Source organism: Anas platyrhynchos, chromosome 33 (assembly GCF_047663525.1).
Source record: "Anas platyrhynchos isolate ZD024472 breed Pekin duck chromosome 33, IASCAAS_PekinDuck_T2T, whole genome shotgun sequence".
NCBI lineage: Eukaryota > Metazoa > Chordata > Aves > Anseriformes > Anatidae > Anas > Anas platyrhynchos.
The window spans coordinates 4,009,136-4,030,257 of NC_092618.1; the positions used below are offsets into that span (position 1 = coordinate 4,009,136).

Genomic DNA, 21,122 nt, shown 5'->3' on the forward strand with positions numbered 1-21,122 from the left:
GTACAGCATGTTGTGTGCCTGGGATACTGGAATACCCCAGCGTGTGGATATTCACCTGTCTGCGGGGTGTTTTCCTGGGCTTCAGGCTGCTCTCCAGCAGGATGCAGCTCTCTCGTGGCATCCTTGTGGCATGCAGGCGTCCCAAGGAGAAGACACCTCCTTGCTAAGGCCATGTCCGTGCTGCTGGATGTCTGTCTGTGGGCAGCTGGAGTGAGGCCTCGGCAGCCCTGGCTAGGGGGGAAGAGCTGAGATCCTGCTCAGGCCCCCAGGGCCAAGGTAAGGATTCTGTCCAGCCTCACTCGGACTGGGGCTTCTCTGCTCTCAGCTGTCTCCGTTTTTTTCTCAGCGTAACACGAGTATGATCGGTGTCCTAAGCATTACAGGGGGAATTATAAGAAAATACAGCAAATAAAATCTCTCTTGCTCTACAGTGTGGTCGGATGAGTTGTTTGCAAAAAGACTGCATGGCTCATTGATCTGACAAGTGGACTGCACTTGAGTTTCCCCCATGGTCCTGCTTCCCTCCTGCTGCACAGCAGGAAGGACTCCTCTGGAGCCCACAGCAGCCCCTGCTCCCAGTGTCACACGCAGCCAGCACCACCCAGAGCTCAAGCAAGAGAGCTGCAGAAAGCTGCGGGCTTTCCAGGAGATGAAATAGGTTTTCCTCATTGAAGTCTGTTCTATTTTTTTTTCTCCTCTTCAAAGATACCTGTGTCCAAAGTCAGCAAATGCCCAACAGCAGCTCTGTGAGCGAGTTCCTCCTGCTGGCATTCGCAGACGCGCGAGCTGCGGCTCCTGCACTTCGTGCTCTTCCTGGCCATCTCCCTGGCTGCCCTCCTGGGCAACGGCCTCATCCTCACCGCCGTAGCCTGCGACCACCGCCTCCACACCCCCATGTACTTCTTCCTCCTCAACCTCGCCCTTCTCGACCTGGGCTGCATCTCCACCACTCTGCCCAAAGGCATGGCCAATGCCCTCTGGGACACCAGGGCCATCTCTTACCACGGGTGTGCTGCACAGGTCTTCTTTTTTGTCTTCTTGGTTGGAGCAGAGTATTCCCTCCTCACCGTCATGGCCTACGACCGCTACGTTGCCATCTGCAAGCCCCTGCACTACGGGAGCCTCCTGGGCAGCAGAGCTTGTGCCCAGATGGCAGCAGCTGCCTGGGGCAGTGGCTTTCTCAGTGCTGTCCTGCACACAGCCAATACATTTTCCCTGTCCCTCTGCCTTGGAAACGCAGTGGCCCAGTTCTTCTGTGAGATCCCCCAGATCCTCAAGCTCTCCTGCTCAGATGCCTACCTCAGGGAAGTTGCTGTACTCTTATTTACTCTTTCTTTAATCTTTGCTTGTTTTGTTTTCATTATGTTGTCCTATATACGGATTTTCAGGGCTGTGCTGAGGATTCCCTCTGAGAAGGACCAGCACAAAGCCTTTTCCACGTGCCTCCCTCATCTGGTTGTGGTCTCTCTGACTGTCAGCACTGGCATGTTTGCCTACCTGAAGCCCCCCTCCATCTCCTCTCCCTCCCTGGACCTGTTGGTGGCCGCTCTATTCTCGGTGGTGGCTCCAGCAGTGAACCCCTTCATCTACAGCATGAGGAACAAGGACCTCAAGAATGCCTTGTGGAAACTGATGACTTGATTTGCTTCGGAAGCAATAATTTCACAGTCTGTTTCTGCAGATTACTCAGAATATCACTTACACAGAACAACCTATATTCCCTTTTTTGTTGTTTTTGTATGTGTGAGTGTGTATTTTTAGTACTGGTATTACTTAGTTTTGTGTTTTGTTTTGTTTTGTTTGTTTTGTTTTTTTCAGGTTAGGTTGCCCAATAAAATGTCATTTTTGTCCCACTCCCAATTCTGTACGTGTGTTTAGTGTATGTACTGAGTCTCTGTCCATGTGGAATTATGGTCTCTGTGAACTTTTAACGAAATAAAACAGCCTACACTGCCTTCTTTGTCTGATGTCCTTCCTCTGAGACCTGGTCTGGCTCTGCTGGGGCAGTGCCCATTTGCAGAGGAAAAGAGTCCCATTCCAGCAGCACAGCCAGGGAGCACCAGCGCTTGGGGCATGCCAAGCTGCTCTCTTGCCTCTGCCGCCCTCTCCTGCTGGTGGGGCCAGGCCCGGCTGCTCCTGGAGCTTGGTGCCAGTGCTGTTGTGGGGCTGTGCTGGGACTGCTGGCAGGTTAATGTTTCTTGCAGAGGGAATTAGCATCTGCCAGCAGAGTCCAGGGTATTGGCCGGAGCAGCATGAGCCCATAAAACAGGTGGAGCCCGCAGAGCATGAGCCTGTGCAAGGTGAATTTAGCAGAGCTCAAGTGCTCAAGCTGCTGCCAACAGGCAGAGGAGAGCTCTGCAGCCCCAGGACACGCAGTAGCCCCAGCAAAGGAGGCTGGTGACTGATTCCTTGCAGCCTTGGGCAATGACAGTGACCCCATGAGCTGGGTCTGCCTCCCAGCCTGCCCAGCATGGCCCTGCAGAGTGTCCCCGTGCCCTGGGCACCACAGCCCCCTTGCTCTGCAGAGCAGCACCGCCAGCTCGGGCTGGGGCAGGGGCTGGGAGGGCGCTTCCCAGAGTGTCTTCTAGGCCAGCTTCAGGCACACAACATCTGCATGTCAGAGTGATCTTTGCTGTGTGCAAGGAGCTGAGAGACCAACAACAGTCATGGGGCTGGAACATTGCCTGCAAGGTCCCACCTGCCCTAGCACCTCCCAGAACTGGCACGGAACTGGTTCACATGCATCAGAGGGTCTGGGAGCCCAGCAGCAGTGCCATGGGCTTGAAGGATCACAATCAGATCACTTCTACCTGGGCAGGTCCTAGGCCAAAAAGGGGGTGTTTTGTAGGTATGATATTATGAGGCGGTGGTGCCTCAGAAATTCTAAGTCCAGCAGGAAGTGAATGGCTGTTAAATGGCCTTTGAGGTGGCTTCTTGGAGAAATAGCTGGCAGCTCATCCCTTGACTCCCGGCTGGGATCTATGCCATTAGGCTCATATCTGCAAAAGTACCTGAAAGGCAAGCAGAAGGCACTTGCTGTGCCTGTAGTTTGTGAGATCCGCTCTTTCCGAGTACCTGGTAGGCCCCATAAAGGAAGAGGTCTTGGATAGGGCTTGTCATGTCAGAGGTGTCAGCTTTTGCCTGAAGTCATCCTTCAGGACTGCTTTCAGTTTTCAACACAGAGGGGGCCACTGCCTCCAAGATGCCTGGGGTAAACTGAACCATGCACGAGGGCCTGGAAAAAGTCACCCTGGCTGCATAGGAGCCATTCTATATCCAAAAGCTGGAGGCAGGAAACAAATTTTTAGGGTGGTACGGAGCTGCAGGGCACATTGTGCAGGGTGTTCCTGCAGCCTTTATGTTCTTTTCCATCCTGGCTTCGGTGCTGCGTCTGTCTTAAGAAAGGAGTAGCCAACAGAGGTAAGACAGACACTGTGAGATCATGAAAGCCATCAGAAAACTACCCCTAAGAAGATGACTGATATGGGGAGGTCAGAAGAAGCCTGGCCAGGAGAAATGTGAGATTTGGGAGAGAGAAGAGGCCAGCAGGAATCAATGATTTCTGGGAGGCTAGAAGGTTCAGGCAATGTTGATTCTGCTGTAGCACTGACTTAAAAGAGTCATGTAAAGACCTTGCCCTATTTTAACCAGCAACATTAATCCTTAAACCTAAATGCTACTGTACACACTGTCAGGAATCCACTACTCTAATGCCTGACCTCAACGCATCCCTTGAAGCCAAAATTCATCACATAGCCCCTTCCCCTTGTTTTTACTCTCTTAATCACTCTGATCCCTGACCTTAACACTAGCATTAAAATGCTCTTTTTAACCCTAGGAAACTGCCTGAGAGACCTAAACAAAACCCTAAACCACAAAGCTTGTCCATACCCTAAACACAGACCTGATACCCACATAAGAATACCAAAACATTCCCATTCAAACTTTGCTTAATCTTTAACCCAGTAAGGTGGGCCCTAGTCCCTAGTCATATACATGAACACCTAACACCCAAAACCCCTGTTCCTGTGCATTAACCTCCTCACCTTCAGCCCCTCTACTAAGCCTTAACTTTAGGCCCGTCATCCCTTGGGACAGGGCAGGAACCATGAGGTTGCTCTGCAGTCATGGCACTCAAAGCTGAATGTGAGGGGCCATGGATCTCATCAGATTGTGGGCCACAAGGAGGAGACAGGGGAGAATGCTCTGATGAGCTCAGCTCTGCCTCAGGAAGTCCTGCACCAGCAGGAGCAATGTGACTGTGGCAGTGACTGTAAGGTCACTTCTGTCCCTGCAGAAGATAGGGCAGCAGCAGGAACATGTCACAGAAAGGGACTGAGAGGTCACTTCTGTCTGTAGGTGGCAGGTCACCCTTGACTTAGAGCTGGGATCGGTACTTTTCGGCTGACATCTGCCAGTGGCCCTGGTAGGCCAGCAAAAGGCACCTGGCTGGCATGCTGACTGTGGGATCCCCTCTGCCTACATACCCAGGAGGACCCATGCAGAAAGAAGGCCCACATATGGGTTGTCCTGTCCCTTCTGCTTGAGTCCATGACTGGACAGCAGCAGGCCCATGGCTTGGAAGATGCTGGTGCGGTGACTTCTGTCTGGTTGGCTGACAGGCCGCAAGGAGCCTGATGGATTGGGATGCCTACTTTAGGAGGGGGTTCCACCCTGATGGAGCTTTCTTTTGTAGTAGAAAAGAGTAGGAGAGAAAAAACTGCCACAAAGTGCACTTTGGAATGTTGGTGCTGGCCACGAGGAGGAAGAACTGTCCCTCAGAGTGTTGTGCTGCGTTGCCAGAGGTCACCCAAAGAGCGTCTGTGATCAGAGCATGGCTTTGTGTGAGAAGGAGCAGCTGGGGAGGGTTGATGAGACACTGGTGAAATGATGGAAATGCTGGGATGAGAGCAAGGTGGTGAACAGAGACGGGTGTCTACAGTCCTCAAAGAAATAGGTGAAAGTCATCAAAGTCAACAAAGTGCTCTGCCGGGCACTGCCCAGCCCAGCCCGGCCCCTGCCCACCTCTCCCCACCACCCTGCCCTCTCTCCAGCCCAGCCCAGCCCAGCAGCCCAGGCTGGGCTGGCCCCAGGGCAATGCCCTCCACAGGCTGCTGCAGGGCTCTGGGCACGGCCACCCCAGCCCCAGCCCCTCACAAGGCACCGCAGCTGCTGGGACAAAGTGTGGTGGTTTCACTCAGGTGGGCAGCCGAGCTCCACCACAACCGCTCTCTCACTCCCCCTCTCCTCAAAGAGGAAGGGGGAGAAAATACAACACAGAGAACTCGAGGTTTGAGATGAGAAAGGTTTAATTAAATGGAAAGGGAATGGGGAGGAAAAAAAAAAAAAACGAAACAAAAGAAACAATCAGTCCGCGCGGGAGCACGGAGAGAGGGAAAAAAAAATTATTCTCTACTTCCCATCAACGAGCGGTGTTCAGCCACGTCCTGGGAAGCAGGACGGCTGCGCTCGCGTCAGGCAGCACCCTGGGGTGTCACCAAGTGACGTCACAATGGGTGCCCACCCAGCCCAGGCGCGTGTCACAGTGGCACCCATTGTGACGTCACTTGGTGACACCCCAGGGCTCCGCCTTATAAGAGCGCAGCCGTGGCTCGGACCCTCAGTGTCGGTGCACGGCAGTGACGGACAGGGCAGGAGCACAGGGCCTTCGAGGAGTCCCCGAGCATAGCCCACGTCCCACAATGCCGCAACCGCCCGCCCAGAGGAGCCGCCGGTTTATCCTTGCGAGCTGTCCCACTCCAGAGGATTTTTCTGAATCTGATGAGGAGGGAGACATGCCCCCCAGGCAGCCCAGGCTGGCCTGGCAGGAGACCTGGTCTTCTAGGGGCAGCAACCGGCCAGCAGAGGACAGCTTGCTGGCAGTGGAAAGAACCCCAGTCGAGGCCTTTTTCCCGGAAGAGGACAGCAGCCTGGCAGAGGCCATTTTGCTGGCAGAGGCCATTGCTCAGGCAGCGGGCAGCAGCCAGGTAGAGGAGAGCCAGGACGACGTACAGTGGCTGGATCCCAGTGAGTCAGGGTCTTCGGGATGGGGTGGGGAGGGTTGGGGACACAGAGACCCCTGCCTGACTCCAGGACTCCTTCCCTGGGTAAAGCGGCGCTTGGGCTGACGGGGCCGAGCTTCCTCCGCAGCACCACAGAATGCCAGGACGCTTTGGGCTGGGGGGGACCTCGGCGATCACGATGCTTCCCCCCAGCCCAGGCTGCCCAAAGCCCACCCAGCCTGGCCGTGGGCAGTGCCAGGGAGGGGGCACCGCAGCCTGCGCCAAGGCCTCACTGCCCTGGACGTGAAGGAGAGAAATCCCTGCCTGTCCGAAAGAAACCTGCCCTCTTTGAGGTTAAGGCCGTCACCCCTTGTCCTGTCGCTGCAGTCCATGATGAAGATCCCCCCCCAGCTTTCCTGGAGGCCCCTTTGGGCACGGGGAGGCCGCAGCGAGGTCCCCCCGCAGCCTTCTCCAGGCTCCACAAGCCCAGCTCCCTCAGCCTCTCTTCCCAGCGGAGCTGCTGCAGCCTCTGGGCATCCCCGCGGCCTCCCCACGGCCTTCTGGGGCTGGGGCCCTTCCTCTCCTCACCCCTGCATTCAGCCCCTCGCTGCAGCACTCTTTGCTTTCCTCCTTTCCAGGTAAGGCATGGAAACTGTGCAGAGACAAGGCCGTGGAATTCATCAGGGCGTATGTCAGAGGCACAGAAAAGGTAATGGCAGCCGCTTGCATCACAGCTGTGCTCCTGGCGCTGCCCTCCAGGGGTCCCACACAGCCCCAGACCCCTCAAGGCTTTGGTCCTGCTGGCCGTGGGTGTCCCCCTAATGCTCTGTTGGTGTCTTTGTGGCTGCCAGGACGACGAGGAGCAGAAGATGCTGTTCCTCAGCAAAATCTGCGATCTGTGCAGATGTGTCACAGAGAGGGGTGTGCCAATGAACTTGCATGACTTCTGCAGCAAACATAAGCTGGTGGAGAACATCATGGTGAGAGGATGCGCAGCGGGTTGGGGAAGGGGCAAGGCCCCCCGGCACCAGCCCCCTGGGAGGCGAGGGCTGGGGCAGCGCTGGCTCTGCTGCTGCTGGGTGCCGGCGGCTCCAAGGTCTCATCCTGCTTGTGCTCTGCAGGCGCTGCTGGAAAAGGAGCCCATGGACAGCTTGCGCACAGCATTCCGGCAGAAGGCCATGGAGACTGTCGCCCTCCTCAGGTGCGTGCCCAGCCCCTGGTGGCAATGTCCTGGTGGCCCTGAAGCTGGCAGGGAGGCTGCCCGTCCCTCCCAGGGATGCCTGGCCAAGGTCCGTGTCCTCCTTCATAAGCCTCGAGGCACTGCGTCCAACAGGCTCCTCTCTCTCTCTCCTTCAGCAACACCATACCGACAGCACTGCGTGGCAAAAAGAAGAGACTCCTGCTTGTGTGCTGCAAGAGCATCTTCTTTCTGCCTCCCGTGTCAGATGTGCCAGAGACAGGAGTGCTCTACGCCGAGGTATGTGCTGGGTGAGGTACCGGCACCCCCAGTCCTGCTGAGCTGTTGCCTTGCTTCCCCGTGCTGACACAACCAGAGACCAGTGCAGGGCCGGGGCCCAGATTTGCTTTCCCAGCCTCACCCCTTCCCCTTCCCCGACCTGATCTTGTGCTGCAGGAGGTCTGCACACAGCAGCTTTTTAGCCCCAAAGCCACCCCTGAACTCCAGAGGGGCTCAGAGCCAGCTCCTGGGGGTGAGGAGGGCCACAGAAATAATTCGATGCTCTTCTGTCCTTCCTGCAGACTATGAAAGCCATGGACACCATGCTGGCAGCCTTCGTACGCAACTTCCCCATCGCCAGTTTCAGCACAGAGTTGGAGAATATGTTGAAGGTTTGGCATTTGCAAAGAATTTCCAAAGAATCCTCTCAGGTCTCATTTGCAGACCACTGTCAACCCAGCAACTTCTCTCCTCGCAGGCGCTGCTGCACTTTGCCCACTCCAAAAACCCAGCTGTGCGTGAGAGAGCTGTGAGGATGATTGAGAGGCTGGGTGATTTCATCCTCTTGTATTTTGAGGCCGAGGTAAGGCACAAGGAACCCTCCACCCTTTCCTGCATCCCAGAGCATCCTGCCACTCAGGGGTGCCTGTGAGGCAAGCCTCGATGCACGTGAGTGCCTCAGAACCGTGAATCGAGGGTCTTCGTCCCTCCTTCGCCCCTGCTCTTCCCTTCCCAGGCTGTGCTCTCTCAGGGACCGGCTCTGCCTCCACTAAGCCCTTTGTCTCTCCTCCCTTCCTCACCCAGATCACAGATGACTATGAAAACTATAGCGATGATGAGCCCACAGAGCCCTACATCCCCATCCTGGGACAGCTGCTGGGCATCCTCTTCATTTTCACCAGTGACAAAGATTCCATCAGATTCACAGCTTTAGAAACTCTTTCTCACATATACAAAATCATCAGAAAAGGAAGAGGTAAGAAGGTGTGGTGGGCAGCGTCCGTCTGCACACAAACATCTACTGATTTGTCTACTTGTTTTCCCCGAGTTTAGTGGGGACTGTTAGTGTTAGGTTAGAGGTTGGACTCGATGATCTTGAGGTCTCTTCCAACCTAGAAATTCTGTGATTCTGTGAGTATTGTGAAGGATTGTTTTTGTGCTTGGTGGAGGCTGCTCACGGAATTCTGCCAGGTTCCCTGGCCTCCTCTGCTCCTCACAGCAGCTTCCCGCAGCATTCTGGCTATCGTTTTCCGCAGAACCTAGACGCTCACCTGCCGTCCAGGAGCAGTTCTCTGCTGCTGTCCTTCCCAGCCCTCCCCAGATCACCTACCACGCTGTTTTGTGGTGTCCCCCAGTCTAAGCCATCAATCGATGAGCACTTCCCAAACCGCATCTTCCCCGAGGAGTGAACAGCAGAGCCAGCCGTGCATCACCAGGGATGGTGACGCCCTCCAGAATGCTCCCTGACTGTTTGCTCCCTGCCGTCTTAAAGGCAGGTGTCAGGGGGCTTCCTGCACATCCTGACCCCGAGCAGAAGGGGGTCTGTGACACGCTGCTACCCCCACGGCACCCAACGCCATTGCTTCTCCTCCTTCTGCATCATCCCTGAGGTCCCTCTTGCTCCCAGCACTCCTCACCTTGTGCTTTACATCCCTGCCCACCACTCTCCTCGCCGGGGGTCTGAGCCTCCCTCCTCAGCCATTCCTAGTGAAAGTGCTTTTCACCATTTGGCAAGCTTGTTGGCAAAGATGCTCTTCCCTACTGACTCTTCACTGTTTCCCCCTGTTTAGAATGCATATTGAGAGAGGACATGGTAAATTATGCAGTGAGACACAAGAATTTGGAGGACACAGCATACCCGTTTTCTACAACATCAACTCCGTGTGAAATTGCCAAGGTAATGAGCTCTGGCCTTGCTGGGGATCTTGTCCGCAGCATCAGCAGGCATCTCGTGTGAGCAAAGGGGTCCAGAACCGGTGGGGCTGGCACGGCCTCACTCGCCCTGCTGAGAGGGTTCCTCTTGTCCCCAGGCTGGGGCTATGCGAAGGCTGCTCCCCTGTGTCCCGGCAGCAGCTCCAGCCCTCCTGGCCACCAGCAAGCCCTGGTTACCTGCAGGGCCAGCACTCTGGCCCCATATGCCCCATCCTCACCCCTTCCCCCGAGGGCCCTCTCTCCAGAGCCGCTCTTGCTGCTCAGCTAAGCAGCACCCTTGGGACACTCAGTGAGGCATGTCTTCGCTCCTCCTTCTTCCCACAGCGGTTTCGAGGACATCTCTTCCCTGCTGAGAGGCTGGACATCATCCTCACAGCCCTGGAAGCTTTACCAGACTCCAGCATCCATGACAAGCAGGGGGCCTGCAGCGTGCTGGACGCAGCCTTGGAGGACCCTTTCTACTGGCTGACAGATGTAAGTGGCCTGTGGCCATGGCCCTGCCCTTGAGCTCTTCCAGGCATGGTTCCTCTCTCCTTCCCTGCCTCCCTCCCTGCCTCCCTCGCACATCGGGGTCTCTTGGGCTCCAGAAGCCACCTGAAGCCAGCAGAGAGCAATGGAAGGGGCCAAAGTTTGAGTGGCAGCTGTGGCAATGGCTGCGGTCTGCTGGCAACACCATTCCCACTTTGTCCCCCAAGGTGCCAACAATCATGGAGCGCATCAGGAGAAACCTGGGCAGCATCCACACGGCATCGGCGCGGCAGTGCCTGGACTCCCTGCTTCTCAAGCTGACCAACATGATGTCCAGGGAAGAAGTCGAGAACCTGCTGCAGTTCTCTCCACCACGTGACAGGTCCTGGCCTTAACATCCTTGAGGGCTTGTTCTGCGTCGGGAGATGCACCTGGAGACTCTCTGCTTGCCACACCAATGGCAAAGAGCAGGACATCCCCAAGGAGCACAGCCCTCCTTCCCACCAATGTGTTCCAGCCCTACTGGGCCAGCCAGGGCTGCAGCAGCCCAGCTGTCCAAGGCAGCCCAGAGTCCCCCTGCCCCCAGGGAACACCAGCTCAGCCCCCTCCTGCCTGCCCAGGCTGGGCCCTCAGTGCTCCCCAAGTCACAGGGGCTGCAGGACAGCCTGGGTCCTCTGGGGCTGGCCCAGTTTGTGGCCCTGCGGCTGAGGCAGCCTCACTGACAGAGTATTCTGGGCTTGCAGCACTGACCTGGCCATGTGGGAGGTGATCCTGGCCATGCCGAGGACCTTGGAGAATGTTTTAAACATCGTGTTGCAAGGCATCCCGCTGTGCCAGTGGTGCAAGGAAGTCACCGAAGACACGTGCATCCGTCGCTTGGCTGTGAGTTCCCAGATGAAACCTTGCTCCCAGCAGGGCTACGTGTGCCCCTTCAGGCACACAGGCACAGCCCTGTGCCCATCTACCCCCAAACTGCCAGCTCCCGCAGGACGTACGGACACATGGTCCCTGGGGCCGGCAAGCCCCCGTAGCTCCCCGCGCCTGGTGCCTCTTTGGTGCCAGCTGGCGCTGCCCCATCCCTGCCCAAAGGTGGGAGAAGAGGCTGCAGGGAGCCCTGCAGGCCCTGCCAGGCTCTCACTGCTCTTTCTTGCAGTTGCTGGCCCATAATTACACTCATGAGTTTGGTAACCCAGTGCACCTCCTGAGCTACCTGAGGCACCCAAGACCAGAGATGCGCTTGATGGTTCTGAAAGGGCTCTGCACCGTGTCAGAGAGCCCTAAGAAGGTGAGCGGGCCATCGTCAAGCAAAGCCATGTTGGCAGCCTGGGGCTTTGCTCTTCTTCCCTCCCGTCCCTCCCCGCTGCCAGGAAGCAAGGCAGGAGGCTGGTGCTCAGGAACCAGAGCCCTTTGCCCAGGGTGGTCTCTCACTGCCTCACGGAAGGGAAATGGTGTCTTTCCTACAGGCAAGGGAAATTCAGGTCGTGCTGTCAGACATTGTGGAGGCTCTGCAGGACACCAACACAGACGTGGTGCTGAAGGCCCTGCTTGTGCTGAGAAACGTGATGGCTCATGTGGAGAGGAGGGAGGCCAGTGGCCCGGCTCTGCAGCTGGCTGAGAAGCTCCTGCCACTCTTTGACCACGTAAGTGTGCTGCGGGAGCCCGAGCCCTCAGCTGGGCCCCCTGTAACGAGGGCTGCCCTTCAGCCCGGCCCTGTGGGCAGCACTCAGGCAGGGCCTTCCCAGTCTCCTCGTCAGCCCAGGCGCTGGGGAGCTCTGCTTGGGCATGGCTGGTGCGGCTGGTGGCGAAAGTGGGGTGGCTGGCGGGCAGCCTGCGATGGCAACCGATTGCGTTGCCCTTCACGGGCACCAGGCCTTGCAGCTGCCCCTGAGCAGCTCCTCTGGGAAGGATCCAGCGCTGAAGCATCTCACAGTGCTGGGAGCTCCCTTCACATCAGCCACGCTAATGCTGAAATTCCTCCTGTCCTCCTCCCTGCCAGGCGTCCAGCCAGGTGCAGGAGCACTCCATCTGCCTCTTCCAAGCCGTGGTGGAGGCTGTGCTGCGGCAAAGGAAGAAGGAAATGAAGAGGACGGTGCACAGGAGCCTTCTCCCACTCTACTTTCACATGAGAGACCAGAGTGAGAGTGTAGCAAAGGTACAGATCTCAGAGCTGAGCAGTTATGTGGGCAAGGGTGTGCTGATGCCACAGGGTTGCTCTGGGGGATCTCTGGCCGGCAGCATGAGCTGCCTCCGATGGTGGCTGTCCCGTGGCCTTGCCTTGGCCACTGAACCCAGTGCACGCTGCCCCCCACCACAGCCTCCCATAACGCGCTGGGAAAGGCTCGCAGCCCTGCCAAGAGGAGGGGACAGAGGGTCTCCTTCCCAAGGCTGTGCTGCTACCTCCCAACCTCTGCTGCTCCGCAGGCCTCTGGGGAAGCTCTCGCCGTGGCTGCAGAGTTTCTGCGATGCAAGGAGCTGAAGCGCTTGGCCCAGACAGAACAGGCGTGGAGGATCGGGGAGTGCTTGGTAAGGACCCAACTTGGTTTGCCCCAGCTGGGCAAACGCGCCCGGCCAGAGCCCGCTGCCTGCAGCCGCATCCTCGCTCCCTTCCTGCCAGCACAGAGCCCCAGGGGGCTCTTCTGCAGGCCCCTCTGCCCTCCCTGCCCCCAGGATGCTGGAGGAGACCCTGGAGAGGGTGTGCAAGCCCCGTGACCCTGCGTTCTCTCTCTCTCCAGCTGCAGCAGGACAGAGGCAGAGTAGAAGAATACCTGCAGCAGAGCCAGCCCTACCTGCAGGACACTCAGACCAACTTGCGACTTGAGGCCGTCAGATTCATTGGTGAGCCCAGCCCCTGGGTCCCTCTTGGGGCAGCCTTTGGCAGCCCCAGGCACTGCCCTGTTGCCCCCAGAGCCCCCCGACTGGGCCCTTGCTCCAGGGTGCAGGAGGGGGCACAGCCTGGCTGGCCAGGCCAGGGGCTGCGCTGCTGGGAGCGTGCTGGGGAGAGGGGCTCTGATGGGATCTCTGCGTCTAGGTCTTGCTGCGCGCTACTGCGAGGACCAGAGCAAGAAGAAGCTGAATGAAATCCTCAGCGGTGAGTGAGGGCAGTGGGGGGTGTGCTGGGGCTGGGGGGACAGCGGCAGAGGCCCCCGTGCCTTGCCCTGCTCCAGGGAAATGCTTCGGGGCGGAGGAGCAATGCAGCCATAGGAACGAGGGAGAGGAGACGGGGTAGCCTGTGGTGTCAGGGAATGGCCTCCCAGCCTGGAGCTGGGCAGTGCCGCTGAAAGGGTTGAGTGTCCCTGAGGAAGAGTCAGGGGAAAGGGCAGTAAGGCTGACAGAAGGTGGGAGCCTGTTGTAGAGCACGCAACCAGGACGAAGAGGGAGATGAGACAGCCTACAAGCAGCTAGGAGCAGGGTCACGATCGCTAGCCCTTGCTCTCATGGGGAAGCACAATAGCGAGAGGAAAGAGTCCAGGAGATTCCTGGAGTGTGTGAATCCTCCCAAGGGATGGAGGCAGGTGGTGAGGGAACCAGCTTGTGAAGGTGCCCCACTTGACCTGTGGTGCGCAGGTGGGGAAGGACTGGTGGCTGCATTTGGGACATTGCTGAGCAGCAGCTTTCAACGGATTCCTTTGTCCCTCCTGCTCCTCCTGGCCTGGGGAAGAGTCGAGTGGGGCTGGCATGCTCTGCAGGGGATGCCTGGGGATCTCTGCAAGGAGTGGGTTTTCATCTCTGCTCTTCTTTCTTTTGCAGTCCTCCAGCCTTCAGAGGAAGACCCGGAACCCATGGTCCGTTCCCTGGCAGTTGAAACCACCGTGAATCTGACGTCAAGGCATAAGGCAATGTCAGGACGGAGATTTCCACTGCTGTGGTGCTGCTGCTGCTAGCCCCGCAGCAGTCCTCAAAAGAGCAATATATATTTTAATAGAACTAGGTTGTTGTCTCGTTATTCCAGCAGCTCCTTCACAGTGACTCGGTGCCATGACGCTGAGCTAACTTGGAGGCCACCAAGGACCCTGAGAAGTTCCCTCTGTTCCCCTGAGAAGGCAACTTCCTTGTGAGGGGAACAGAGGGCCCTATTTGTTAGCCTGACCCTACCCGTAGGGAAGTCTGCTGCCTCCCTGGGGCTAGGGTCATGGACGTTGCCAGAAAGCTTCCCAACCTGGTTTTCCCCTCTGATTACTATCGTCTTTTGATAGTCCAGGCCGGCAGTGATACTACTGAAGATAGAAGCCTGAAGACTATCAAGCGGGACTTTAGGGGACTGGGACGGGTAGTGGATGGAGTGGGAGTTCAGGTGGTGTTTTTGTCCACCCCTACAGTGGCAGGGAGGGGTACAGAGAGGACTCACGACTCACTGGGATCCACCAACTGCAACTCCTTCTTGCTGTCCTCTGTCAAACCTCTGTTCTCTACCACTAAGCTGTCCTCTGCTGGTCTCCTGTCCTCTGCCAGGCTGCTGTCCTCTACCGGGCTGCTGCCCTTTGACAGCAAGCTGTCCTCTGCTGGGCTTCTGTCCTCTGCCGGCAAAATGTCCTCTACCGGGGTGCTGTCCTCTGCCGGCAAGCTGTCCTCTGCTGGCCGGTTGCTGCCCTCAGAAGACCAGGTCTCCTGCCAGGCCAGCCTGGGCTGCCTGGGGGGCATGCCTCCCTCCTCATCAGATTCAGAAGCAGCCTCTGGAGTGGGAGAGTTCTCAAATAGAAAACGGAGGCTCCTTCGGGCAGGCGTGGGCTATGCTCGGGGACTCCTCGAAGGCCCAGTGCTCCTGCCCTGTCCGTCACTGCCGTGCACCGACGCTGAGGGTCCGAGCCACAGCTGCAGTCATATAAGGCGGACCCCTGGGGTGTCACCAAGGGAGGTCACCAAGGGTCCCATGTGACACGTGCCTGGGCTGGATGGGCCCCACCGGGCGCTGTAAGTTCGTGGGCGACACCAAGCTGGGCAAGGGGATCTGGACAGGCTGGATCAACGGGCCGCATCCAGCTGCGTGGCATTCAAGGCCAAATGCTGGGTTCCACACTTGGAATCATACAATATCCTGAGTTGGAAGGGGGCAGACCTGAAGGGATGAAAGACACGGTCTCCCGATGCCTCTTGAGCAGAAGGCCTTTATTGCCATTTTTCTCTGCTACATATACTTTCCCCGTAACCACATGCGCTGTCCACGCGCCCGAATCAGTCATACAATTCATTAGAGACCCTCAGCCACGCGCCTCAAGCCAGCCAGCAATTGACCACTGCGCAAAGCTCATCTTTAATGCTGTAGCCAAGTTAATTTATCTCCACCTTGTTCAAGTTTTTGTTACTAATGCCTAGTAAAAAAAGGGGCTTTAGGGCTTTGGGGCGACTACTTAAAGGATCAGGGGCACAGGTTGTGTTTGCCTCTGTCCTTCCGATAGGGGGGATCGATGCTGACAAGCAGACTCATCACATTAACACGTAGCTTCGGGACTGGTGCAACTGGTAGAACTTTGGGCTTGCTGATCATGGGAGGGTCTATGTGACACTGGCCTGCTACCACCAGATGAGATGCGCCTCCCTGTAGTGGTTTTACCTGGCAAGGTTTTGGTAGCACGGGGCCATAGGAGTGGCTTTTGTGAGAAGGATCTGGAAGCTGCCCCATGTTTGCTAAGGGCCCCTCTGCTGACCAGAGCTGAGCCAATAAGTCACAGAATCACAGAATCACAGAATTTCTAGGTTGGAAGAGACCTCAAGATCATCGAGTCCAACCTCTGACCTAACGCCAACAGTCCCCACTAAACCATATCCCTAAGCTCTACATCTAAACGTCTTTTAAAGACTTCCAGGGATGGTGACTCCACCACTTCCCTGGGCAGCCTGTTCCAGTGCCTAACAACCCTTTCGGTAAAGAAGTTCTTCCTAAGATCCAACCTAAAACTCCCCTGGCGCAACTTTAGCCCATTCCTCCTCATCCTGTCATCAGGCACGTGGGAGAACAGGCCAACCCCCACCTCACTACAGCCTCCTTTAAGGTATCTGTAGAGAGCGATAAGGTCGCCCCTGAGCCTCCTCTTCTCCAGGCTGAACAAGCCCAGCTCCCTCAGCCGCTCCTCGTAGGACTTGTTCTCCAGGCCCCTCACCAGCTTCGTCGCCCTTCTCTGGACCTGCTCAAGCACCTCCATGTCCTTCTTGTAGCGAGGGACCCAAAACTGAACACAGTACTCGAGGTGCGGCCTCACCAGAGCCGAGTACAGCCCCCCGTAGCCACCCATAGCCCCCAATAGCCCCCCATAGCACCCTAGAGCCCCCTATAGCCCCCCTAGCCCCATATAGCCCCCTGTAGCCCCCCGCAGCCCCCTATAGCCCCCCACAGCCCCCCGCCGCCCCCCCCCACCCCCCCCAATTCTCCCCCCACCCCCCCTTATCCCGCTCCTCACGTTCCGGTCCACGATGTCCCGGCCCTGGCTGGCCAAGCTGCTGCCGTAGGCGGCGGCCAGGCTGGACACGGGCTCGGCCAGGAAGGCGGCGGCGGGGGGGGGCAGGCGGGATGCGGAGGACGCCGGGGGGGCCGCCGGGGGGGCCCCGTAGGCCCGGGCCGGGCCGTGGGGGGGGGGGGCGGCCCCGCCGCTGGTGTCGTCGAAGAGCGGCCGCGGCTCCGCCATCCGCGGAGGGGCCGGGCCCGGGCCGCGGCGCTTGGGGGCTGCGGGGAGAGGAGAGGGGGGGTCAGGGGGGGGTCGGGGGAGGGGGGGGGCGCCGGGGGGTCCGCACCGAGCCCCGCCGCCGCTCCCGGGGGCTCCATGGCGCTTCCGCTTCCGGTCACGTGAGGAGCGCGGGAGGAAGCTGTTGGCGGAGCGGCGGGGCGGGGCCGGAAGTGGCGGTTGCCATGGGGACGGGCGCGCGGGGCCGTGACGTCAGCAAGGGTGTGATGTCAGCAAGGCCACCGTGCCACCAAGGTGATGACGTCACCAAGGCCACCACGTCACCAAAGCCATGATGGCAACCAAAGCCATGACGTCACCAAGGCCACCATGTCCCCAGGGCCACCACGTCCCCATAGCCCCCATGGCCCCATAGCCCCCACGGCCCCATATCCACCATGTCCCCAGCGCCATCTTATCCCCAAGGCCACCACGTCCCCAAGGCCACACGGTGGCCGTGGTGGCCCTAGGGCTGTCCCTGAGGTGTCGTGGCCATTTCCTGGCCACGGCGGCCATCTTGTCCCCAAGGCCACCATGTCCCCATGGCCACCACATCCCCATGGCCACCATGTCTCCGTGGCCACCATGTCCCCAGGATGACCATGTCCCCATATCCACCATGTCCCCATGGCCACCACGTCCCCAAGGCCACACGGTGGCCCAGGGGGGGCTGCTGCTGCTGGGCACCCTGGGGCTCTGGGTGCTGGAGGGGGGGGCGCGGACCCTCGGGACCCCCCCCGGGACCCTCAACGCCTCCGGGACCCCGCGGTGGGACCTGGCCTCCGCCTTCTTCTTCTCCACCACCCTGCTCACCACTGTGGGTAAGGAGCCCCCCCGCCCCCAAATCGGGACCCCCCCTCCGAATTGGGACCCTCCTAAAGAACCCCATGGGCACCAGGACCCCCCCAAGGGCATTGAGACCCCCGGGACCCCCATGAACCCCAGGACCCCCATGAGCACCAATTCCCCCAGGACGCCTCTGAGCACCAGGCCCCCCCGGGACCCCCCCAAGAACACCGGGACCCCCATGAACACCAGGACCCCCGTGGGCACCAGGACCCTCCATGGCCCCCCATAGGCACCGAGCCCCCTGAGAACCTCAGGACCCCCATGGGTTTTGGGACCCCCTTTAGCACTGGGACCCCCAGGCCCCCCCCCAGCCCCACCAGGACCCCCCCAGCCCACAGAGCCCCCCAGTTCGCCCAGGACCCCCATCACCACCAAGCCCCCAACCTCCCCCCACCACCCCCAGGGGTCCCCCCTCCCCTTTCACTTACCGGGGGGGGTCCCCCCCCTAAATTTCCCCCCCCCCCCCAGGCTACGGCCCCGTGGCCCCCCTGTCCCCGGGGGGCAAAGCCTTCTGCTTGGCCTACGCGGCGCTGGGCGTCCCCTTCACGGTGTTGACGTTGGCGGTGGTGGCCCGGTGGCTTTCGGTGCCGGTCACCCGGTGGCCCCGGCGCTACCTGAGGACGCGGTGGGGTTGGAGCCCCCGGGGGGCCGCCGGGCTCCATTTGGGGCTGCTGGCGGGGGCGGTGGCGGGGGGCTTCGTGCTGCTGCCTGCCGCCGCCCTGTGGGCCCTGGGGGGCTCCGGGAGCTTCTTGGACGCCGTCTTCTTCTGCGGCATGGCCGTCACCACCGTGGGGCTGGGGGACGCGGCGGGGGCACCGGAGGGGCAGCCCCCGCGCCACCTCTACCGGGTGGCCTTGGCCGGTGAGCGGGGGCGGGGGGTTAGGGGGGGGTGTTGGGGTGGGGGGCGTTGGGGTTTGGGGATCTGGGGTTGGGGTTATGTGGGGGTTGGGGCTATGTGGTTGGGGTCTTCTTGGTGGGGGGGGTCTTCATTGGGGTGGGGTCTTTATGGTGGTGGGGTCTTCATGGTTGGGGTCTTCATGGTTGGTGTCTCCATGGTTGGGGTTTAGGTGGTTGGGGTCCTCATGGTTGGGGTCTTCATGGTGGTTGGATCTTCGTGGTTGGGGGTCTTCATGGTTGGGTTCTCCATGGTGGTTGGGGTCTTCATGGTTGGGGTCTTTATGGTTGGGGTCTTCATGGTTGGGGTCTTCATGGTTGGGGTCTCCATGGTTGGGGTTTAGATGGTTGGGGTCTTCATGGTTGGGGTCTTCATGGTTGGGGTCTTCATGGTTGGGGTCTCCATGGTTGGGGTTTAGATGGTTGGGGTCTTCATGGTTGGGATCTTCGTGGTTGGGGTCTTCGTGGTTGGGGTCTCCATTGGGGTGGTGTCTTTATGGTGGTTGGGTCTCCATGGTTGGGGTCTCCATGGTGGTTGGGTCTCCACTGGGGCGCGGTCTCCATTGGGGTGGGGCCTTCATGGTTGGGGTCTTCGTGGTTGGGGTCTTCGTGGTTGGGGGACTTCATGGTTGGGGTCTCTATGGTGGTTGGGTTCTCCATGGTTGGGGTCTCCGTGGTTGGGGTCTAGATGGTTGGGGTCTTCATGGTTGGGGTCTTTATGGTTGGGGTCTTCATGGTTGGGGTCTTCATGGTTGGGGTCTCCATGGTTGGGGTTTAGATGGTTGGGGTCTTCATGGTTGGGATCTTCGTGGTTGGGGTCTTCGTGGTTGGGGTCTCCATTGGGGTGGTGTCTTTATGGTGGTTGGGTCTCCATGGTTGGGGTCTCCATGGTGGTTGGGTCTCCACTGGGGCGCGGTCTCCATTGGGGTGGGGTCTTCATGGTTGGGGTCTTCGTGGTTGGGGTCTTCGTGGTTGGGGGACTTCATGGTTGGGGTCTCTATGGTGGTTGGGTTCTCCATGGTTGGGGTGTCCGTGGTTGGGGTCTCCATTGGGGTGGGGTCTTTCTGGTGGTGTCTTTATGGTGGTTGGGGTCTTCATGGTTGGGGTCTCCATGGTGGTTGGGTCTCCATTGGGGTGGGGTCTTCATGGTGGCGGGGTCTTCATGGATGGGGTCACCATGGCGGATTGGGTCTTCATTGGGGGGGGGTCTCCATGGGGATCTCTCCATGGGGTGGGGGTCTCCACGGGGGGGTGGGGGTCTCTGACCGCTGTGTCCCCCCCCCCCAGCCTACCTGCTGCTGGGGGTGACGGCGGCGCTGCTGCTGCTGGCGGCCTTCCAGCAGCTGCTGGAGCTGCACGGGGTCAGCGCCGCGCTGCGCCCCCCCCCGGACCCCCCCGAGGAGGACGGGGGGCTGCTGGACGAGGGGGGGCAATAAACGGGGGGCTCGAAGCGCGACGGGCTCGCTGTGGTCACTGGGGGGGGTTGGGGGTCCCAGATGCATGGGGGGGGGGGTCCCAGACACATGGGGGGGGTCCCAGACACATGGGGGGGGGTCCCAGGTCCAATAGGGGGGTTCCCGGTCCCATTGAAGGGTCACAGACCCATGGGGGGGGGGGGGGGGTCACAGCACCATTGGGGTGGGGATCCTGATCCCATTGGGGGGGGTCCCCAAACCCATGGAGGGGTCCCAGACACATGGGGGGCTCCCAGTCCCATTGGGGGGGGCAGACACATTGAGGGGGGGAGCAGATACATGGGGGGGGTCTCAGTCCCACTGGGGGGGGTCCCAAACCCATAGAGGGGTCCCAGTCCCAAGTAGAGGGGTCCAGACTCATGAGGGGGGGGTCCCATTTGGGGTCCCAGTCCCTGTGACACCACAGCCCCCCCCCCACCCGACCCTATTAGGATGAAAGAACTCCCCCCCCCCCAGCTCATTTTATAGAAAACCTTTATTCTGTAAAAATTGGGGGGGAAGTGAGGGGGGGCTCACATGGACGGGGGGGGAGGGAGCGGGGGGCCGGGCACCCCCATGGGCACCCCCAGGAGCCCCCCCCCCACCTCACCCCACAGCGGGCGGGGGGGGGATGCCGGACGGTGCCCCCCAGTGTCTCTCCATCCCCCCCCCCCCAGCTCCGATATATACAGACAATAAATACAGGGCCCCCCCCCCCGGGATGGGGAGGGGGGGGCTCAGGCCGGGGGGCGCGCGGGGACGCAGCGGGGGGGTCCCTGCGCCGGGACAGAGCCGGGGGGGCAGAGGCAGCGGAAGGAGCCGGGGGTGTTGAGGCAGCGCCCCCCCCGGCACAGGGCGGCCTCCGAGCACTCGTCGAGGTCTGCGGGGAAAAGGGGGGGGTCAGGGGAGGTCGGGGAGGGGGATTAAGGGGGGTTGGGGGGGATTTGGGGTGGGATTGGGGTGGGATTGGGGGGTTTTGGGGGGATTGGGGGAGATTGGGGGGGGAATGGGGTGGGATTTGGGGTGGGATTGGGGGGGGTTGGGGGGGATTGGGGTGGGATTGGGATTGGGGGGGATTGGGGTGGGATTGAGGGGGATTGGGATGGGATTGGGATGGGATTGGGGTGGGATTGGGGTGGGGTGGAATTGGGATTGTGTGGGTTTTGGGGTGGGATTGAGGGGGATGGGGATGGGATTGGGGTGGGATTTGGGGGGGATTGGGATTGTGGGGGATTGGGATGGGATTGGGGTGGGATTGGGGGGGATTTGGGGGGGGATTGGGGTAGGATTGGGGAGGATTTGGGGGGGATTTGAGGGGGGATTGGGGTGGGATTGGGGTTGGATTGGGATTGGGTAGGATTTGGGGTGGGATTGGGGTTGGGATTGGATTTGGGGTTAGACTGGGGTGGGGAGG

The 21,122-nt window shown here is 59.6% G+C and overlaps 3 protein-coding genes across 8 annotated transcripts in view; 1 reads left to right on the forward strand and 2 right to left on the reverse strand.

Moving 5' to 3' along the window:
- The window catches only part of LOC140000111 (protein YIF1B-like), a 28,093-nt gene extending 11,328 nt beyond the window's left edge, over positions 1-16,765 (reverse strand). For 3 of the 6 annotated variants that reach the window (XR_011805398.1, XM_072029849.1, XM_072029850.1), the window contains exons 1-2: positions 16,582-16,704; positions 16,251-16,513 (exon numbers count right to left, since the gene is read on the reverse strand). Coding sequence is in view for 5 of the 6 variants with exons in the window: in XM_072029849.1 (XP_071885950.1) it covers positions 16,251-16,513; positions 16,582-16,612 (294 nt within the window). In the remaining variant the exon portion in view is untranslated. Of the gene's footprint in view, positions 1-1,670; positions 11,915-14,942; positions 16,023-16,250; positions 16,514-16,581 lie in introns of those variants that run through there. The other 3 variants (XM_072029848.1, XM_072029847.1, XM_072029846.1) reach the window with 3 other exon arrangements.
- Positions 16,766-17,070: 305 nt separating this feature from the next.
- LOC140000110 (potassium channel subfamily K member 6-like) lies at positions 17,071-19,707 on the forward strand. The gene is made up of 3 exons (XM_072029842.1): positions 17,071-17,332; positions 17,829-18,221; positions 19,542-19,707. Exons 1-3 carry the CDS (start codon positions 17,071-17,073, stop codon positions 19,688-19,690), a joined length of 804 nt encoding a protein of 267 aa, XP_071885943.1. The 3' UTR covers positions 19,691-19,707.
- A 743-nt stretch (positions 19,708-20,450) lies between these two features.
- The window catches only part of LOC113840577 (latent-transforming growth factor beta-binding protein 4-like), a 154,434-nt gene continuing 153,762 nt past the window's right edge, over positions 20,451-21,122 (reverse strand). Inside the window, 1 exon segment of the mRNA XM_072029861.1 lies at positions 20,451-20,588. The gene's annotated coding sequence lies outside the window, so the exon portion shown is untranslated.